The sequence below is a fragment of the Bufo gargarizans genome, chromosome 1, assembly GCF_014858855.1.
Source record: "Bufo gargarizans isolate SCDJY-AF-19 chromosome 1, ASM1485885v1, whole genome shotgun sequence".
NCBI classification, from domain to species: Eukaryota; Metazoa; Chordata; class Amphibia; order Anura; family Bufonidae; genus Bufo; species Bufo gargarizans.
Window position 1 is genome coordinate 743608834 of NC_058080.1, and position 20414 is coordinate 743629247.

The 20414-nt window shown below is 47.0% G+C and overlaps 1 protein-coding gene and 1 long non-coding RNA gene across 2 annotated transcripts in view; both read left to right on the forward strand.

Annotated features, from left to right (window-relative positions):
* Window positions 1-18922, forward strand: part of LOC122930459 (zinc finger protein 345-like) — a 29763-nt gene extending 10841 nt beyond the window's left edge. The window contains exons 3-6 of the mRNA XM_044283883.1: window positions 2115-2295; window positions 5434-5486; window positions 14720-14774; window positions 17137-18922. Coding sequence (XP_044139818.1) covers window positions 2115-2295; window positions 5434-5486; window positions 14720-14774; window positions 17137-18845 — 1998 coding nt within the window. The 3' untranslated portion in view covers window positions 18846-18922. The remainder of the gene's footprint in view (window positions 1-2114; window positions 2296-5433; window positions 5487-14719; window positions 14775-17136) is intronic.
* Window positions 9909-14447, forward strand: LOC122925015. Its single transcript, XR_006387480.1, has 3 exons — window positions 9909-9968; window positions 13949-14073; window positions 14388-14447. It is a non-coding gene; the product is annotated as an uncharacterized LOC122925015 (long non-coding RNA).
* Window positions 18923-20414: the final 1492 nt, after the last annotated feature.

Genomic DNA, 20414 nt, shown 5'->3' on the forward strand with positions numbered 1-20414 from the left:
GATGCACCTGATTCTTGTTCTCCAGGGAAGTTGTTTATTCCTTGGTAACTATGGCACAAGGTATTTCAATAACATCACAGTACTGTTCTTATGGGACACCCTGGGAGCAGATCTATGGTTGATCTCATTTCACAGAGATTCTGGTGGCCAGGATTGCGTAAATGTATTGAGGGCTATGTGTCAGCTTGTGAGACTTGTGCGCGTGCCAAGGTGACACATACCGGTGAAACTGGAAAAATTAGACTATCGTGCAAAGTTTATTTATTTCAGTAATGCAACTTAAAGCGAACCTTTCACCTCATTTTCACTTTACAAACTAGCAACAGTACCTTATAGATTATCTTGAGTGTGTTGTTATCCATGTTACTGCCGCTTTCCTGCGCTGTTTATTCATAAAAAAAATCGTCTTATAAAGTTCACATTTCGTGCTCCAGCAGTCAAGCAACAAGTCAAGGGGGTAGCCCTTCCCTCTCCTCTGGCCGTACCGCCCCTGCCCTAACGCCGCCTCTATGCCTTGTAATTGACAGCCGGCTCAGTCGCCGGGACGGCGCTTCTGAATCCTGCGCATGCGCCGTCCTCCTCATTCGCCTGAAGATAGTGGAGCGCGCGCACGGGAGGGAGAGCAGACAGGCAGGCATCGCGTACGGCGCATGCGCGATTCATGGTCGCGCTTGTGTCCGCCAGAAAGACAGGATCGAGCGGCGAATGAGGAGGACTGCGCATGCGCAGGATTCAGAAGCGCCGTCCAGGCGACTAAGCCGCCTGTCAATTAAAAGGCATAGAGGCGGCGTTAGGGCAGGGGCGGTACGGCCAGAGGAGAGGGAAGGGCTACCCCCTTGACTTGTTGCTTGACTGTTTGAGCACGAAATTTGAACTTTATAAGACGATTTTTTTATGAATAAACAGCGCAGGAAAGCGGCAGTAACATGGATAACAACACACTCAAGATAATCTATAAGGTACTGTTGCTAGTTTGTAAAGTGAAAATGTGGTGAAAGGTTCGCTTTAAAAGGTGAAACTAACATATGAGATAGACTCATTACATGGAAAGCGAAATATTTTAAGCCTTTATTTGTTATAATTTGGATGATTATGGCTTACAGTTTATGAAACCTCAAAGTCACAATATTGAGGTACCCTTTGCTCAGGGAATATTGATTAATGTGCTGACTAGAGTGTGACACTTTGAGCCTAGAATATTGGACCTTTTCACAAAATTCTAATTTAAAGCTCTATTAATGCAATCCCTTTAATTTGCATTACTGAAATAATGGACTTTTGCACGATATTCTAATTTTTCGAGTTTCACCTGTACTCGGCCTTCAGGATCTCGACTTCCCTTGTCTATCCCGTCCCAACCGTGGACTCATTTGTCCATGAACTTTATTACAGATTTGCCTAATACCTCAGGGAAAACTCTGATTCTGGTGGTTGTTGATCGCTTCAGCCAGATGTCGAACTTTATAGCATAATGCTAAAACTCTCGCACAAGTGTTTGTCGATAACATAGTGAAACTACACGGTATCCCCTCTGATGTGGTGTCTAAAAGGGGGACTCAGTTTGTTTCCAGGTTCTGGAAGGCGTTCTGTACTCACCTGGGGGTCCAATTTCCCTTTTTTTTTCGGCTTTTCATCCTCAGTCGAACAGACAGACTGAGCGCACTAACCAGAATCTGGAGACTTATTTGAGATGTTTTGTGTTGGAAAATCAGGAGGAGTGGTCTTCATTTTTGTCGTTGGCTGCGTTTGCCATAAATAACTGTAGGCAGGAGTCCACTGATAAGTCGCTGTTTTTCCGAGCATATGGGTTCCATCCACTTTTTTGGGTACTGAGACTTCTGGTATAAAGGAAGAGTAAAGATTTACCTCTTCTTTTTCATCTATTTGGTGGAAAATTAAAAACTATTTAAAAAAAAATGGGCAAAAAGTATAAACGTATGGCTGACAAGAGACATATGAGTGGTCCAGACCTGACAGTGGGTGATTCTGTGTGGCTGTCCACAAGAAACATTAAGTTAAAGGTACCTTCTTGGAAGTTGGGGCCAAGGTTTATTGGTCCATAGAAGATCTCTGCCATTATTAAACAGGTTGCTTTTCGTCTTTAACTTCCGCAGGCTTTAAGAATTTATAATGTTTTTCACAAATCATTACTGAAAAGATATGTCGAACCTGCAGAACCGTCCTCCTTACCTCCTGCTCCTGTCTTGGTGGACGATAATCTTGAATTTCAGATTGGCAGGATAGTGAACTCACGAATTCTCAGTCGATCTCTTCAGTATCTCGTGCACTGGAAAGGTTACAGTCCAGAGAAAAGAATGTGGGTTCCTGCAACAAATGTTAATGCCAGTCGCCTTGTGAAGGAATTTCACAGGGCGCATCCTGATAAAGTCGGCCCTGGGTGTCCGGAGGTCACCCGTAGAGGGGAAGGGGTTACTGTCATGGTCCCTTCCACGACAGAGGTGAGAAGATCTGAGAGACTGGCGGCACGTGAGGGTATCTGACAGTCTCTCTGTTTTCTCCTTGCAGTGTTGTTGTTTGGTAATGCCCTTCTCTTGTGAAGTGCAGCTTGTGATCATTGCTGAGGCTCTATTTAGTTCTGACTCACACTGCTTAACATGCGGTTGATATTTCCTGCTGGAGTTGGTTTAGCTGGTGTGTTGTTCCTTTAATTCTCCTACTCCTCCTTAAGCTAAGTGCATTTTGTTTTGCATTTTGTTGTTCGCTTGTGTTTGTTGTTTTCTAGGCCTCAGGGAGACTGCTGGTTCCTTCATCTGGGATGGAACCAGTAGTCTAATTCCCTGCCACCACTCCTAAGGCTTTCCAGGGTCTCTAGGGCTAAGGTTCCGGCTTAGGAGTATTTCCACCTTCTGGGTCTACACATATTGGCAGGAGTCAGGGAGAGGTCTAGGGATTCATAGGAGGTCACCATCCCTCTCTCTTAGCTTTGAGGCCTAGACTCTGGTCTATTTCCTTCTGTTTGTTTTCTGGTGTTTTCCCCTACCTGTGACAAAGACCGCCAAAACATTGGTGAAGGAAAGAGGAGGTAAGGAGAGTCTGAAGAATGTGGACAGAGTGTTGGAGAAGGCAGAGATGAAGTATGGGAATCTTAGCCTAGAAGTCTGGGAAAGATTCAGAAGAACACATTGTGGTTGGATAAAGGATCATAGATGTGAAGAAGTGGTTGATACATGGATAAAAGTAGCTCATGATGTTGAAACTGGGGGATGGAGAGGAGAAGTTGTGCAAGGTAGATTGTTGTATACTCAGAAACCAAAAGGCAGTACCATTCCTGGTTGACACGGGGGTAGCCAAAACAGTAGTAGACCAGAGTTTCTTGCGGCCAGCATCAGTTAACCCCTTGTTATGTACTGGCTGTGGGATTTATAGGAGAAACAGTTTTTGTCTGTAAATCTGAGCCAGTTCAACTAAAGATAAGACAGCATGTTTGTTACCCAATTGTTAGTTTAAAAAAAAACTGCCAGAATCTTTTTAGGGACTGATGTTTTGCAAGCACTGGGAGCCCACATACACTTTGATCCCAATGGCACTACCCATGTAGATTTTGGGGCCCCAGAGGAAGTATAACCACACCTCTTGTCTCAGTTGTAGCTTAGTGGTCTTTCCAACTTCTCTATTTAATCTTGCTTCACCCGTTATGCTATGCAGTTAATAGCTTTAGTTTGGTTTTGGAAGAAGTGGTGTGTTGTCCACTTCTGAGTTCCTGCTCGCCCATTTACTACAGAAGTTAAGTGCTACTTCCCTTTTTATATTTTGTTTTTCCCCCTCTCTCTTTTGCTACTAGGCCTCAGGGAGAAGCGTGTTCTTTCATATTGGAAGGAACAGGTTGTCTCAAGCCCTGACACTATTCCAGGGCAATTCAGGGTTTCCAGGGTCATAGGTTCCAGTGTTAGAACATTCCTACCCTCAAGGTCTGTTCATATGGATAGGAGTCAGGGCTAGGATTAGGGTTGCTATAGGTGGTGTTCAGTTTCCCTTTCCCTAGCTCTGAGGCCTAGTTCCCTTTCCCTTCCCTCCTGTTGTCGGTGTCGTGTTCCCTCCCACATCACTAACGTGACAAATACCCCGCTGTTCCCAATAAAGAAGAAACCAGTTAAGGGACAGCCTGTCAGTTAAAGGACGGCTCATGATCTTAGAGAAGCCAACAAGGTGACCGTTTTACAAATTCCAATAGTGCCAAACCCACATACCTTACTGTCACAAGTTCCATCCACTGCCACGTGTTTCACAGTGATAGACATGGCAAATACTTTCTTTAGTGTCCCGCTGCATCCTGACTGTCAGTATCTGTTTGCTTTTACTTCTAAGGGCAACCAGTATACCTGGATTATTCTGCCTGAGGGAGCTCAGAACTCCCCGACCATGTATACACAGGCTCTGCAGTCTGCCCTTACAAACTGGCACCGCCCGGCTCAGTGGTCCTGTTACAATACGTGGATAATTTGCTCCTGTGTGCCTAAACCAATGAAATTTGCTGTGAGGCAACTATATCTCTTTTAATTTTCCCACATTAGAACGGGTGTAAATCCTCAAAACAGAAGCTGCAGTTTTCTAAAAACAGGGTTGTATTTCTAGGACACTGTCTCTCCCATGGAGGTCGCCACCTAACCCCAGAAAGAAAGGAGGCTGCTGAAAGGATACAAGTGCCCAAAGGAGCACAAAGCTGATGGGTGTTTTTGGGGCTGGTGTCATACTGTTGCCCCTGGATTAGACATGCCTTCATGTTAATGCAACCTCTGTATGATTGTCACCTTACAGAAGAGGCAGTGAATAATAACATCTGCAGGCTGGCCAATTAAGGATAAAGACTCTGTACTTGAACTTATGAACTCTCTGTTATTACCAGAGGAGGTCACTATTATTAAGGTATAGGCTCATATAAGATGTACCACGGTGGAAGCAAAAGGCAATGATCGAGCAGACAAGGCAGCCAAACAAGCTGCACTCCAGCCACTAAATGCTGACGCTACCCCGGTGAGAGCCTTGAGAACTGAGGACATTTCTCTAAGTACATTTAAAAAAATGCTCGAACAAGCTCCTCCTGAGGAAAAATAACTTTGAGCAAAACAACGGGCCAAACCTGATGAACATGGAATTTGGAGAAACAAGGATAAACTTTGTCTACCATGCCCTCTATACCCAGCTATGGCTCAGGAGGCCCACTCATCTATCAAAAGGTGCCATGGTAAGTGTTGTTAATGCAGGGTGGATTGCTCCAGGATTTTCTAAAGTAGCCTCTCGGTTTGTACAAGGATGTATGGTCTGTGCAATGAACAATCCCAGTGAAGTGGTGAAGACTCCAAGCAAGCACCCCCCCAGGCCACTTTAACCGCTCCAGAGACTGCAGATAGACTATATACAACTGCCTAAGGTAGAAGGATAGGAATTTGTCCTTGTGTGTTGATCTATTTTCAGGATGGCTGGAAGCCTTCCCAGTAGCAAAGGCAAATAACACAGCAAAGAAGCTGGTAAGTGAACTGGTGTGCAGGTATGGTGTCCATGAAGTTATTGAATCAGACAGGACTATCCCCATTTGAGATTCTGTTTGGAAGCGCCCCCAGATTAGGATTGTATTTTCCACAACAGTTGATAGCCTAACAAGCTACATGCGGGTCCTCACAAAGAGGCTTGAGTACACCCATAAACAAATGTTTGCTTCCCTTCCAGATCCAGATTCAGTAGAAGGAACACACAGTCTGCAACCAGGAGACTGGGTGGTCATAAAAAGACATGTGAGAAAAGGCTTGGATCCCAGATTTGATGGTTCTTTCCAAGTCCTGTTGCCTACTCATACAGCAGTAATGGTTGAAGGAAAGCCTAACTGCATACACGCTTCTCACTGCAAGGAAGTTCCGACAACCAAGGATGAGGATCCTCTTGCTGATGGCCGCCCTAATCCTGGGAACAACGGCCCTGTACCAACAACTGAAGGATAACTAGGACAATGCACTTATCCGACACCACAAGGTGCTATTTAGAGGACTCAATGACACTGACAGTAAAATTAAAGGGGTTCTGCAGTTTGTTTAAACTGATGATCTATCCTCTGGATAGATCATTAGCATCTGATCGGCGGGGGTCCGACACCCGGGACCCCCGCCGATCAGCTGTTTGAGAAGGCAGCGGCGCTCCAGGAGCGCCGTGGCCTTCTCACTGTTTACCGCAGGCCCAGTGACGTCACGACTAGTATCAACTGGCCCGGGCGCGGCTAAGCTCTGTTCATTTGAATGGAGTTTAGCCTTGCCCAGTTGATACTGGTCGTGATGTCACTGGGCCTGCGGTAAACAGTGAAAAGGCTGCAGCAGCTGATCGGCAGGGGTCCCGGGTGTCGGACCCCCGCCGATCAGATGCTGATGATCTATCCAGAGGATAGATCATCAGTTTAAACTAACTGCAGAACCCCTTTAAAGGGAACCTGTCACCGGGGTTTTGTGTATAGAGCTGAGGACATGGGTTGCTAGATGGCCGCTAGCACATCCGCAATACCCAGTCCCCATAGCTCTGTGTGTTTTATTGTGTCAAAAAAACGATTTGATACATATGCAGATTACCCTGAGATGAGTCCTGTACGTGAGAGGAGTCAGGGACAGGACTCATCTCAGGTTAATTTGCATATGTATCAAATCTGTTTTTTAACACATTAAAAGCACACAGAGCTATGGGGACTGGGTATTGCGGATGTGTTAGCGGCCATCTAGCAACCCATGTCCTCAGCTCTATACACAAAATCCCGGTGACAGGTTCCCATTAAGGACTGTTGGGTCTGTACTCACAGTCCCAGGGGTTCAAGAACTCTGCCCTATCTGGAAATCCCTTTGACTTCTAAAGAACTTATTCATATGTGGGTGGTTGGTGGGAATTTTACTAACAATAATGCAAGTAGTGTTGATTATAATAGTAGTATATGCTGGGATTAAGCTGATGTTTATGTGCGCCAACAGGTTCTGTACCAAAAGGAGAAACTACCGGGATTATTGAGAGATCTTGGGAGCTGCATCGATACCTGGGAGAGAATCTGGCCTCCGGCTGGTAGTTGGGCTTATCCCGACTGAAGTACCTCTGGGTTAAGATGTCAGTTCCAAGATATCTCAAAATGGGGGAATTGTGAGGGATGAGAATCCATTTTGTATGAGTATTTCTTCCATTTTGTGCATGTGTGGAAAATTAATGAGCCAGCTGGCAGGATGTATAGACCAAATGTTTCTAGCTGCAAGGCCAAGATAGCAGCTCCCTTATCAGCGTTCTCTGTAGCTTTAAGGAGATTAGAATTCTGTTAGTGTGGGGCGGAAGTATTGCCTTATGAATAACAAATCAAATCACTAGTATTGACTTTCCACCCCCTTGGCGGTGTGCCAGATTTGTCTGTGATTATCTGTAGTGTTATAAAGATGTATACGGAGTGTGGAATAAAGGAGAGAATCAGATTCAGCAGTGATGTCTGTGTCAGCTCTCCGCAGCGCTCATAAGGACACTTCAATTGGGACCCCGACAATTATAAAAGGGGGTTTTGCCCTAATACTTCCAGTAATAGTAATGCTATAATAGTAATTAGTGATCCCCAGTAAGAATAATGCCCCCAGTAATGCTCTCCTATAAGAATAATGCCTCCATCTCTACTTCTGCAGAAAAAAAAAAGCACTCCCCTCCATTTACTGGCGCCGCTGTGAACGCTCCCTGCTGACTGGAAGCTGCAGACAGGGGATGTTCCCGAACATGCCTTAGGATCCCCTTCTGTGAGGGTGTCCCCGCCACTTATAAAAAGCAAATGTCCTTCTGATGGCAAAATGGAGGCGGCCGCCGAAACCCATTATCTGCTGCTGGATATCAGCCTCCCAACCAACAAAATCTGTGACTGCACTGATAACATGACATGGATGTCTTCTAAAGCTGTTCCCCTCCTTCTGACCCTGCCCTGATCACATGATAGTGACATCATCACAGGTCCTTTGCCACCTCTTATCCTCTCTACTGCTGAGCCCCGCCCCTAAACTGATCACATGATGGTGATATCACGCCCCATATCCTTCCCGACCTTTTCTCTTCTTCACTGCTGAGCCCTGCCTCCTGCACTGATCACATGCCGGTGATGTCACCGCAGGTCCTTCACCACCTCCTCTCCCCACTGCTAAGCCCCGCCCCCTGTACTGATCACATGACGGTGACGTCACCCAGGTCCTTCAACACCTTTTATCCACCACATTGCTGAGCTCCGCCCCCTGCACTGATCACATGATGGAGACATCATCAAAGGTCCTTCACCACCGCCTCTCCCCACTGCTAAGCCCCGCCCCCTGTACTGATCACATGACGGTGACGTCACCCAGGTCCTTCAACACCTTTTATCCACCACATTGCTGAGCTCCGCCCCCTGCACTGATCACATGATGGAGACATCATCAAAGGTCCTTCACCACCGCCTCTCCCCACTGCTTAGCCCCGCCCCCTGCAGTGATCACGTGACGGTGACGTCACCCCAGGTCCTTCAGCACCTCCTCTCCCCACTGCTGAGCCCCGCCCCCTTCAGTGATCACATGACGGTGACGTCACCCCAGGTCCTTCAGGTCTGGCAGTGCAGCAGACACTGGGCAGGTCCTGGTCGGTAGTCAGGGCTCTTGTTCTCTCTGGTATCAGCCATTCCTCCAGCCTGCAGGTAAGATGAGCTGTGAGGAGACAGTGTGGTGGAGAGCTCAGACATGTCACCTCTGGAGATTCTCCTCCATTACACACAAGGAATCCTTCTCCGCTCCTCAGCTTAGTATGATGGGGGAGGAGTAGTGGGGGTTGTCATCATTCGCTGGCCCCTGACTGTCCTGGTGAGGGGCCCCTGCCTCCAGGAGGAGAATGAATGGAGCGGGGCCCGGCCTGAGCTCAGCTCTCTCCAGTCTCTTCTCTAGGAGTTCTGGACACAGCTGAGCACAGCCCAGAGGTGGGACCTGCATCTATCAGACATTTATCTCCTGTGGAGCCACCAGTGATCTCCATGTTGGGGCCCCTGGAATCCATGTGGTGGGGGCTCTGAGAAGCGGGGCCCCTCCAGGCTCAGGAAGTGCGGTTCTGGAGGTGACATCTGGTCTTGTCCCCTGGATGATTTCCTCTCCTCTTCTCATAAAGGCGCCTGCAGTACTAGAAGCCTCCAGCTCCTCCAGTTCTCTCCTCTTCTCCTGAATGACCACAAAGGATGGACAGGAAGGAGATCAGCAGAAGAATATTAGACCTCACCTTGGAGATCATCTCCCTGCTGAGCGGAGAGGTAAACTTTTCTAGATTTCTCTCCTCTTTATTGTATTCTGTAACAAGTCAGACATCGGGGAGGAGAATCCATCATAGGAAGTGATAGGAAGAGTCCAGGGTCCTGGAGAACGGCCTCCAGACATTCCAAGTGATGGAGAACCTGAAGATCAGCCCCCAATATGGTGAGTGATGTGTCATGTGACCAGTGACCAATAGTCATGTTGTAGGAGCCATGAGGAGGTAAGTAGGCACGTTGTACCAGGAGGAGAGGGCCGGAGGAGAGCACATGGCCCCTGAAGGGTTTATTCCCTAAGTGTCTCTCTCCATCCACAGGAGTACACAATAGTGAAGAAGACATCGGGGGACTGTGTGACTCCCATCATCCATCTCCAGGAGTCAGGAGGGCGGAGCAGGACCCCTGCCCCCATCACAGAGCCTCCCCCTCACCCCCTGATACATGAGCAGAAGATCCTAGAACTCACCCACAAGATGATGGAGCTGCTGACTGGAGAGGTGACACTGCTGAGAATGCTGGGAAATTCTCCAGTAACAGCACTGGAGGGTCTGGGTGATGACGGTGTCATTGTGTTGTCAGGTTCCTATAAGGTGTCAGGACGTCACTGTCTATTTCTCCATGGAGGAGTGGGAGTATATAGAAGGACACAAGGACCTGTACAAGGAGGCCATGATGGAGGAGCACCAGCCTCTTATATCACAAGGTAAGAGCCGTCATGTGCAGTGTATACACGTGTGTGCAGTGACATGTAATGGAGGAGCACCAGCCTCTTATATCACAAGGTAAGAGCCGTCATGTGCAGTGTATACACGTGTGTGCAGTGACATGTAATGGAGGAGCACCAGCCTCTTATATCACAGGGTAAGAGCCGTCATGTGCAGTGTATACACGTGTGTGCAGTGACATGTAATGGAGGAGCACCAGCCTCTTATATCACAGGGTAAGAGCCGTCATGTGCAGTGTATACACGTGTGTGCAGTGACATGTAATGGAGGAGCACCAGCCTCTTATATCACAAGGTAAGAGCCGTCATGTGCAGTGTATACACGTGTGTGCAGTGACATGTAATGGAGGAGCACCAGCCTCTTATATCACAAGGTAAGAGCCGTCATGTGCAGTGTATACACGTGTGTGCAGTGACATGTAATGGAGGAGCACCAGCCTCTTATATCACAAGGTAAGAGCCGTCATGTGCAGTGTATACACGTGTGTGCAGTGACATGTAATGGAGGAGCACCAGCCTCTTATATCACAAGGTAAGAGCCGTCATGTGCAGTGTATACACGTGTGTGCAGTGACATGTAATGGAGGAGCACCAGCCTCTTATATCACAGGTAAGAGCCTGTCATGTGCAGTGTATACACGTGTGTGCAGTGACATGTAATAGAGGAGCACCAGCCTCTTATATCACAGGGTAAGAGCCGTCATGTGCAGTGTATACACGTGTGTGCAGTGACATGTAATGGAGGAGCACCAGCCTCTTATATCACAGGGTAAGACCTGTCATGTGCAGTGTATACACGTGTGTGCAGTGACATGTAATAGAGGAGCACCAGCCTCTTATATCACAGGGTAAGAGCCGTCATGTGCAGTGTATACACGTGTGTGCAGTGACATGTAATGGAGGAGCACCAGCCTCTTATATCACAGGGTAAGACCTGTCATGTGCAGTGTATACACGTGTGTGCAGTGACATGTAATGGAGGAGCACCAGCCTCTTATATCACAAGGTAAGAGCCGTCATGTGCACTGTATACACGTGTGTGCAGTGACATGTAATGGAGGAGCACCAGCCTCTTATATCACAAGGTAAGAGCCTGTCATGTGCAGTGTATACACGTGTGTGCAGTGACATGTAATGGAGGAGCACCAGCCTCTTATATCACAAGGTAAGAGCCGTCATGTGCAGTGTATACACGTGTGTGCAGTGACATGTAATGGAGGAGCACCAGCCTCTTATATCACAAGGTAAGAGCTGTCATGTGCAGTGTATACACGTGTGTGCAGTGACATGTAATGGAGGAGCACCAGCCTCTTATATCACAAGGTAAGAGCCGTCATGTGCAGTGTATACACGTGTGTGCAGTGACATGTAATGGAGGAGCACCAGCCTCTTATATCACAAGGTAAGACCCGTCATGTGCAGTGTATACACGTGTGTGCAGTGACATGTAATGGAGGAGCACCAGCCTCTGTATGTGCTATGGCAGGTGGTACTTTTCTGTTTTTGATGCCTTTTTATGGATGCACCGTGTGTTCTGCACACACAGAGTTATGATCAGACATGTTACACGTATGTAAAGGTACGGTCAGACGTAGCACATGGATACAGTGCGGTATAAAGTACAGTTCTGTTCTGTGCACTGTGTTGTGGCTACAATGCAGACGTTCCTGTGTCTGAGGCCTAACAATATAAGGCAGCGCCTCCGTGTAGCTTTAGGACGGGCTCATACTCTCCTAGAGTCCTGAATTTGCAGGGACTGACCTACCGATTCCTTCTGTCTCAGGCCCAAACTGATTGGAGCTTATGTAAGCCCCGCCCAAAAGTGGGTGTCACAATTGGGTTGGGGACGTTTTCGAGGCAGGGCTTTCATGCCCCAAATTTACTAACTACGACTCTGGTAAGTATTGGAGGCCCCCAGAATCACTTCCACTGGCAGACCCTCGGCACTAGGCACGATGAATTCAGCATGCCCACTCCTCACCGCCACTAGCGGTGTCTGACAGCAGCTCGCGCCCCCCCCCCCATCCAGAGGACATAGGAGCTGATGCCACAGTATTTGTATGAGAAGAACTTCCAGGAGAAGAAGGGTTAATCTGACCGATACTGAAGGTGTACGGCCGTTTTAGGCCTGATTTACAGACGTGTATTCTCCTCCGTGTGTGCAGTGTTCTGTGCGCCGACCAGCACCGGACCGGGGGGCCGAGATACTCAGGACATGTCTCCTGCCTCCACACACTGCACTGCCAGGAGCTTAGATACACATGGAGCTCAGAGTCTCCTGCCTCCACACACTGCACCGCCAGGAGCTTAGATACACACAGAGCTCAGAGTCTCCTGCTGTCACAACCAGACAGCTGAGAAGCTCTGACAGAAGCCTTTCAGAACCTCCTCCTTGAGTTTCTTTGTTGTGATGTTCAGTTCCTCATCTCGTTAGCCTCTCTCAGCTGTCATGTGGTTGGACTGATTGCATCCCTTTAAATTCCGCCCCATAATGCATTACTGGGCGGCTTATACTACTTCCTGGAGTGTGTGTGCATGCTGATCTTGTTTTCCAGTCTGCTACAAAGTTAAGTGCTGAACATTTATCTGTTATTTTCTGTTTGCTGGATCCCAGGTGACCCTGACTCCCTCCGTGTCTGGTGTAGGGAGCCGGTGGTCGTGTCCCCTCACTATTGTAGGGTGTTCAGGGGTTATATAGTCAAGGTACATGGATATGCAACCATCCACCTCTGGGATCGTTGCATAGGCTGAGCAGCCAGGGATAGTCTCAGGTCTTGTGCAGGGGTCTCCCTTATGGTTCCTTAGCTTTGGATCCAGTGAGTCATATATCCATGTTGCTTTGTCTTGTTTCCTGTACACCGTCCGTGACACCTGCCTCCACACACTGCACTGCCAGGAGCTTAGATACACACGGAGCTCATCATCTCCTGCCTCCACACACTGCACCGCCAGGAGCTTAGATGCACACGGAGCTCATCATCTCCTGCCTCCACACACTGCACTGCCAGGAGCTAAGATACACATGGACCTCAGAGTCTCCTGCCTCCACACACTGCACTGCCAGGAGCTTAGATACACACGGAGCTCAGAGTCTCCTGCCTCCACACACTGCACCGCCAGGAGCTTAGATACACACGGAGCTCAGAGTCTCCTGCCTCCACACACTGCACCGCCAGGAGCTTAGATACACGCGGAGCTCATCATCTCCTGCCTCCACACACTGCACTGCCAGGAGCTTAGATACACACTGCACTGCCAGGAGCTTAGATGCACACAGAGCTCAGAGTCTCCTGCCTCCACACACTGCACTGCCAGGAGCTTAGATACACACGGAGCTCATCTCCTGACTCCACACACTGCACCGCCAGGAGCTTAGATGCACACGGAGCTCATCGTCTCCTGCCTCCACACTGCACTGCCAGGAGCTTAGATACACATGGACCTCAGAGTCTCCTGCCTCCACACACTGCACTGCCAGGAGCTTAGATACACACTGCACTGCCAGGAGCTTAGATACACACAGAGCTCAGAGTCTCCTGCCTCTACACACTGCACTGCCAGGAGCTTAGATACACACGGAGCTCAGAGTCTCCTGCCTCCACACACTGCACCGCCAGGAGCTTAGATACACACGGAGCTCAGAGTCTCCTGCCTCCACACACTGCACCGCCAGGAGCTTAGATACACACGGAGCTCAGAGTCTCCTGCCTCCACACACTGCACTGCCAGGAGCTTAGATACACACGGAGCTCAGAGTCTCCTGCCTCCACACACTGCACCGCCAGGAGCTTAGATACACACTGCACTGCCAGGAGCTTAGATACACACAGACTTCAGAGTTTTCCTATCAGTGCAGCTTTATGAGGGTCTCAGTTTCGTGGGATGAGTTATACTTTCTCTCTGCCTCATTATAGGAGACATGGGACTCACTGATTAACCTTTATTCCTTTATTTCGGAGGCATCATGAAAAAAACCTGCAATACGAGCCTTCTCCTGAATGAGCCACCAATGATGGACAGGAAGGAGATCAGCAGAAGAATATTAGACCTCACCTTGGAGATCATCTCCCTGCTGAGCGGAGAGGTAAACTTTTCTAGATTTCTCTCCTCTTTATTGTATTCTGTAACAAGTCAGACATCGGGAAGGAGAATCCATCATAGGAAGTGATAGGAAGAGTCCAGGGTCCTGGAGAACGGCCTCCAGACCTTCCAAGTGATGGGGAACCTGAAGATCAGCCCCCAATATGGTGAGTGATGTGTCATGTGACCAGTGACCAATAGTCATGTTGTAGGAGCCATGAGAAGGTAAGTAGGCACGTTGTACCAGGAGGAGAGGGCCGGAGGAGAGCACATGACCCCTGAAGGATTTATTCCCTAAGTGTCTCTCTCCATCCACAGGAGTACACAATAGTGAAGAAGACATCGGAGGACTGTGTGACTCCCATCATCCATCTCCAGGAGTTAGGAGGGCGGAGCAGGACCCCTCCCCCCATCACAGAGCCTCCCCCTCACCCCCTGATACATGAGCAGAAGATCCTAGAACTCACCCACAAGATGATGGAGCTGCTGACTGGAGAGGTGACACTGCTGGGAATGCTGGGAAATTCTCCAGTAACAGCACTGGAGGGGTCTGGGTGATGATGGTGTCATTGTGTTGTCAGGTTCCTATAAGGTGTCAGGACGTCACTGTCTATTTCTCCATGGATGAGTGGGAGTATATAGAAGGACACAAGGACCTGTACAAGGAGGCCATGATGGAGGAGCACCAGCCTCTTATATCACAAGGTAAGAGCCGTCATGTGCAGTGTGTGCAGTGACATGTAATGGAGGAGCACCAGCTTCTTATATCACAAGGTAAGAGCCGTCATGTGCAGTGTATACACGTGTGTGCAGTGACATGTAATAAAGGAGCACCAGCCTCTTATATCACAAGGTAAGAGCCGTCATGTGCAGTGTGTGCAGTGACATGTAATGGAGGAGCACCAGCTTCTTATATCACAAGGTAAGAGCCGTCATGTGCAGTGTATACACGTGTGTGCAGTGACATGTAATAAAGGAGCACCAGCCTCTTATATCACAGGGTAAGAGCCGTCATGTGCAGTGTGTACACGTGTGTGCAGTGACATGTAATAAAGGAGCACCAGCCTCTTATATCACAGGGTAAGAGCCGTCATGTGCAGTGTATACACGTGTGTGCAGTGACATGTAATGGGGGAGCACCAGCCTCTTATATCACAAGGTAAGAGCCGTCATGTGCAGTGTGTACACGTGTGTGCAGTGACATGTAATGGAGGAGCACTAGCCTCTTATATCACAAGGTAAGAGCCGTCATGTGCAGTGTATACACGTGTGTGCAGTGACATGTAACGGAGGAGCACCAGCCTCTTATATCACAGGGTAAGAGCCGTCATGTGCAGTGTATACACGTGTGTGCAGTGACATGTAATGGAGGAGCACCAGCCTCTTATATCACAAGGTAAGAGCCGTCATGTGCAGTGTATACACGTGTGTGCAGTGACAGGTAATGGAGGAGCACCACACTGGGTCCACACCTACTGTATTCCACTCAGATTTCTGCTTTCAGCATCATTTTCAATGTCTGCTTAGGCTACTTTCACACTTGCGTTCAGAACGGATCCGTCTGCATTATCTTTTAGAAAAAATTCATAAAGTTAGTCAGACGGATCCGTTTGAAATTGCACCCTATTGTGTCAACTCTAAACGGATCCGTCCCCATTGACTTGCATTGTAAGTCTGGACGGATCCATTTGGCTCTGCACGGCCAGGCGGACATCCGAACACTGCAAGCTGCGTTCGGGTGTCCGCCTGCTGAGCGGAACGGAGGTCAAACGGTGCCAGACTGATTCATTCTGAGCGGATCCGCCTCCACTCAGAATGCATTGGGGCCGCACAGGTCCATTCGGGGCCGCTTGTGAGAGCCTTCAAGCGGAACCTCGAACGCAAGTGTGAAAGTAGCCTTAGTTGGTGAGAAATGATATTCCCGCTTCCCCCAACAGATGCCATTGTCGGTGTTATTCATTGTTATTTTTATGATAATTATATTGTTGCCTCAATGTTTGTAGTGAAAAGTTACTATAGTGATGGCAGTGGGGACGGTGTGTGTGTGTGTGTATATATATATATATATATATACCTGTGTGCACCCAAGTCATAACGCAAGTCAGAAGAAGCATGAGCTTCCGCAAAATGCCCGCATCCTCTGTGCACATCATAACCTGTATCCAGCTTGTTTTATTGACTGGACATATAATAATTGTCAGATTTTATTGCCAGTGAGTAGTGATGAGCGAACTTGTGTTTTAAGTTTGGCGTCTAAAGTTCGGGTTATCGAAGTATCCCGTTATGGATTTCGCTACTATGGACCATAACGGAACGTCTTGTCGCGCGTTCCCGTACATAGACTTCAGCGGGAACGCGCGACAAGACGCCCCAAAGAAGCTCATGTTCTTCTTGGGGCGTCGGGCGTTTTACAGCGCGATCGTACGCGCTGTAAAACGCTCTGGTGTGAACCCAGCCTTAGAATCCATAACGGGATACTTCGATAACCTGAACTCGAACTTTAGACGCCGAACTTAAAACACAAGTTCGCTCATCACTACCAGTGAGTCCTGAATTATTGGTTAATTAATTGTTGCTATTAGAAGCTGAGGAAGAGAGACACTAAAAAGTGCTGCTCATTTAAGCTGTAGGTGGGCATAACGGCATGGAGTTTTCTAGTGAATCCACCTGCCTCATCAGGTCTGAGAGATCTATTTAATCATGAATGCAGGTTGTGTTGAGGAATGTGGTGACAGATCCTTAAGTTAACTTGTTGTTTTAATGTGATGCCCCCTTGGCATTGAAGGGCCAAACGTCTTGAAAGCATGCTTGATTGCCAGATATGGTTGGTTTCTCAAATTTTGTAGTTAGGTTTGTGTAGTAAAAGTGGTAAATGATTGTAGAGCAGAATCTTAAACTTATCACAGTGTTACACAAAGCTTTGTGATGCTGGAATCGCGCACACTGGTATAGTTTTTTAATTAAAGGAAAGAGAGATTTAAAATGAATGGTGTAGCTATAGATCTGACTTTGTCTACTCAGTGGTTTAAAAAAAGTAAAGCACAAATTTCTATTTTTATCTTCACAGAAAACCTCTGTAAGAATTCTATAGGAAACTTCATGTTATCACTAAATTATAAAGCAGGTGATGAAGACATCATGCAGCGCTTTTCAGGAGATAACCTTAATGTAGATTCAGGACTTCACAGCACAAATCTGTCATATAGCCCCCCTAATCATGAGGAACTTTCTCCTGACCAGTCACATATTGTTACCATAAATATAGGACAAAGAGGAGGTAAAAGATTTCTACGTGCTAAAGAGTTCACAAAAAGACTTTCTGCAAACAGAAGAACTCGCACAGGAGAGACGCCATACTCCTGTTCAGAATGTGGGAAGTGCTTCACAAAGAAAACACATCTTATTACACATGAGAAAATTCACCCAGAAGAGAAGCCATGTTCAGAATGTGGGAAATGTTTTACAGATAAATCAAGTCTTGTTGTTCATAAGAGACGTCACATAGGAGAGAAGCTAAATTCATGTTCAAAATGTGAGAAATGTTTTACACGGAAATCAGGTCTTGTTAGACATGAGAAAAGTCACTCAGGAGAGAAGCCATATTCATGTTCAGAATGTGGGAAATTTCTTACAGACAAATCAAGTCTTGTTAAACATAAAAGAATTCATACAGGGGAGAAGCCGTATTTGTGTTCAGAATGTGGAAAATCTTTTGCAGATAAATCAAGTCTTCGTAGACACGAGAGACGCCACAGAGGAGAGAAGCCATATTCATGTTCAGAATGTGGGAAATGTTTTAAAAATAAATCAAGTATTGCTAGACATGAGAAACATCACACAGGAGAAATGCCATTTTCATGCTCAGTATGTGGGAAATGTTTTACAGAGAAATCAACTCTTGTTACCCATGAGAGAAGACACACACAGAAGCCTTATTCGTGTTCGGAATGTGGAAAATGTTTTACAGATAAATCAAGTCTTGTTTCCCATGAGAGAAGTCACTCAGAGAAGCCATATTCTTGTTCAGAATGTGGGAAATGGTTTACAGATAAATCCCATTTTGTGAGACATGAGAGAAGTCACACTGGAGAGAAACCATATTCATGTTCAGAATGTCGGAAATGTTTTTCAGATAAATCAAGTCTTGTTATACATGAGAGACTTCACACTGGAGAGAAACCGTATTCATGTTCAGAATGTGGGAAATGTTTTACAGAAAAATCACATCTTGTTAAACATCAGAGAAGTCACACAGGAGAGAAGCCGTATTCATGTTCAGAATGTGGGAAATGTTTTGCACAGAAATCAAATTTTGTGATTCATAAGAGAAGTCACACAGGAGAGAAGCCGTATTCATGTTCGGAATGTGGGAAATGTTTTACATATAAATCTAATTTTGTTACACATCAGAGAAGTCACACAGGAGAGAAACCATATTCATGTTCAGAATGTGGGAAATGTTTTGCAGATCAATCAAATCTTGTATTCCATGAGAAAACACACACAGGGGAGAAACCATATTCATGTTCAGAATGTGAGAAGTGTTTTATACGGAAATCACATCTTATTAGACATGAGAGAAGTCACACAGGAGAGAAGCCATATTCATGTTTAGAATGTGGGAAATGTTTTACAGATAAATCAAGTCTTGTTAGACATGAGAGAAATCATACAGAAGAGAAGCTGTATTCATGTTCAGAATGTGGCAAATGTTTTAGATGGAAATCAGATCGTAATAGACATGAGAGACTTCACGTAAGAGAGAAGCCATTTTGATGTTTTATGTGTGGAAAATGTTTTGTAATGCAATCAAATTCTAAAACTCATCAAAACAGAATAAACTATTACTGCTATTTTGGAATATGGGAAATGCTGCAGGAGCAAATCGTTAATTTCTAATGATAATTTGTTTTCCCTTAGTCCTAACAGCAGCACAGATTGGGTTAACTGCCCCTGTGGACTGGTAGGACCGGCGGAATTTTGAATGAGCCCAAGAACCAATAAGCGATCTTCAGCTCCCAGAAAGGGAGGAGATCGCCCCCCAGCCCACCGTGTCTTTAACAAGCATCTTGTACCTAGGGTGGGATATTTGTGTGCTGCTGTTAGGACTAAGGGAAAACAAATTATCGTTAGAAATTAACGATTCCCTTATGTCCTACCAGCAGCACAGATGGGGAGATAGCAAGAAGAATCCCCTAGGGAGGGTCCTCATGCCTGGCAGAACTAAGAACTGTCTGCCCAAAGGCCGAAAACTCTGCCACCCTAGCATCTATCCTATAATGGGAGATGAAGGTTGACTCAGAGCTCCAGGAAGCCGCCTTACAGATCAACTCTAAGGGGAGAAGTCTTCTCTCCGCAACAGAGGTGGAGACAACCCTAGTAGAATGGGCCCTCACAAACTCCAGAGGATCTAGAGATTGGGAGACAAAAGACTCCCTGATGGCTTCCTTGATCCAGCGACTAATGGTAGCTTTAGACGCTTTACGGCCTTTAGACTTACCGGCAAACAGGATGAGGAGATTCTCATCTATCCTGAACTCTCTAGATCTATCCACATAGACCTGGAGGCACCTCGAAATATCCAGCGGATGTCTGGCTGGAGTATCAGAGGAGGAGGCTGAAAACAAAACTGGTAAAGAGATTACCTGGTTAATATTTTGTAAGGTTGGAACCTTAGGTCTGAAGTAGGGTAAAAACTTCAGGAATACTCTGTCCTGCAAGAAAATGATGTAAGGGTGAATTGCAGAAAAAGCTTGTAGTTCAGAAATCCTCTTGGCTGAAGCTACAGCCAGAAGAAAAACCAATTTTAAGGTAAAAAATCTTAATTCCACCTCCTTCAATGGCTCAAAGGGGGGAGATGCTAACCCCCTGAGCACTACTGAAAGATCCCACTGGAGAATAGGTTTCAGTATAGTAGGCTTTAGTCTTTCAGCTCCCTTCAGGAAGCGTTTGATGAGTGGGTCCCGAGAATGCGGCCTGTTAAGGCAGGCCGAGATGGCACATATCTGAACTCTCAAGGTAGCTGGAGAGAGACCTTTATCAAGTCCATCTTGAAGGAATTGTAATATCGCAGGAAGGGGCGGATCTGCAGACGCCACCTGTTTGGAATCGCACCATGACAAGAAGATTCTCATGATCCTGGAGTAAGCCTTCTTCGTAGACTCTGCTCTGGAATGCGACAAAGTTCTCAGGACCGACTCGGAAAACCCTTCTATGTTGGGAAGGGACTGATCAACCTCCAGGCTGTCAGGTTGAACCTGTGCAGATCTGGGCAGAGATGAGTGTCCCATGACACCAGGGTCTGCTCCAGGGGGAGTCTCCAGTATTGTCCCCGACTCATCTGAA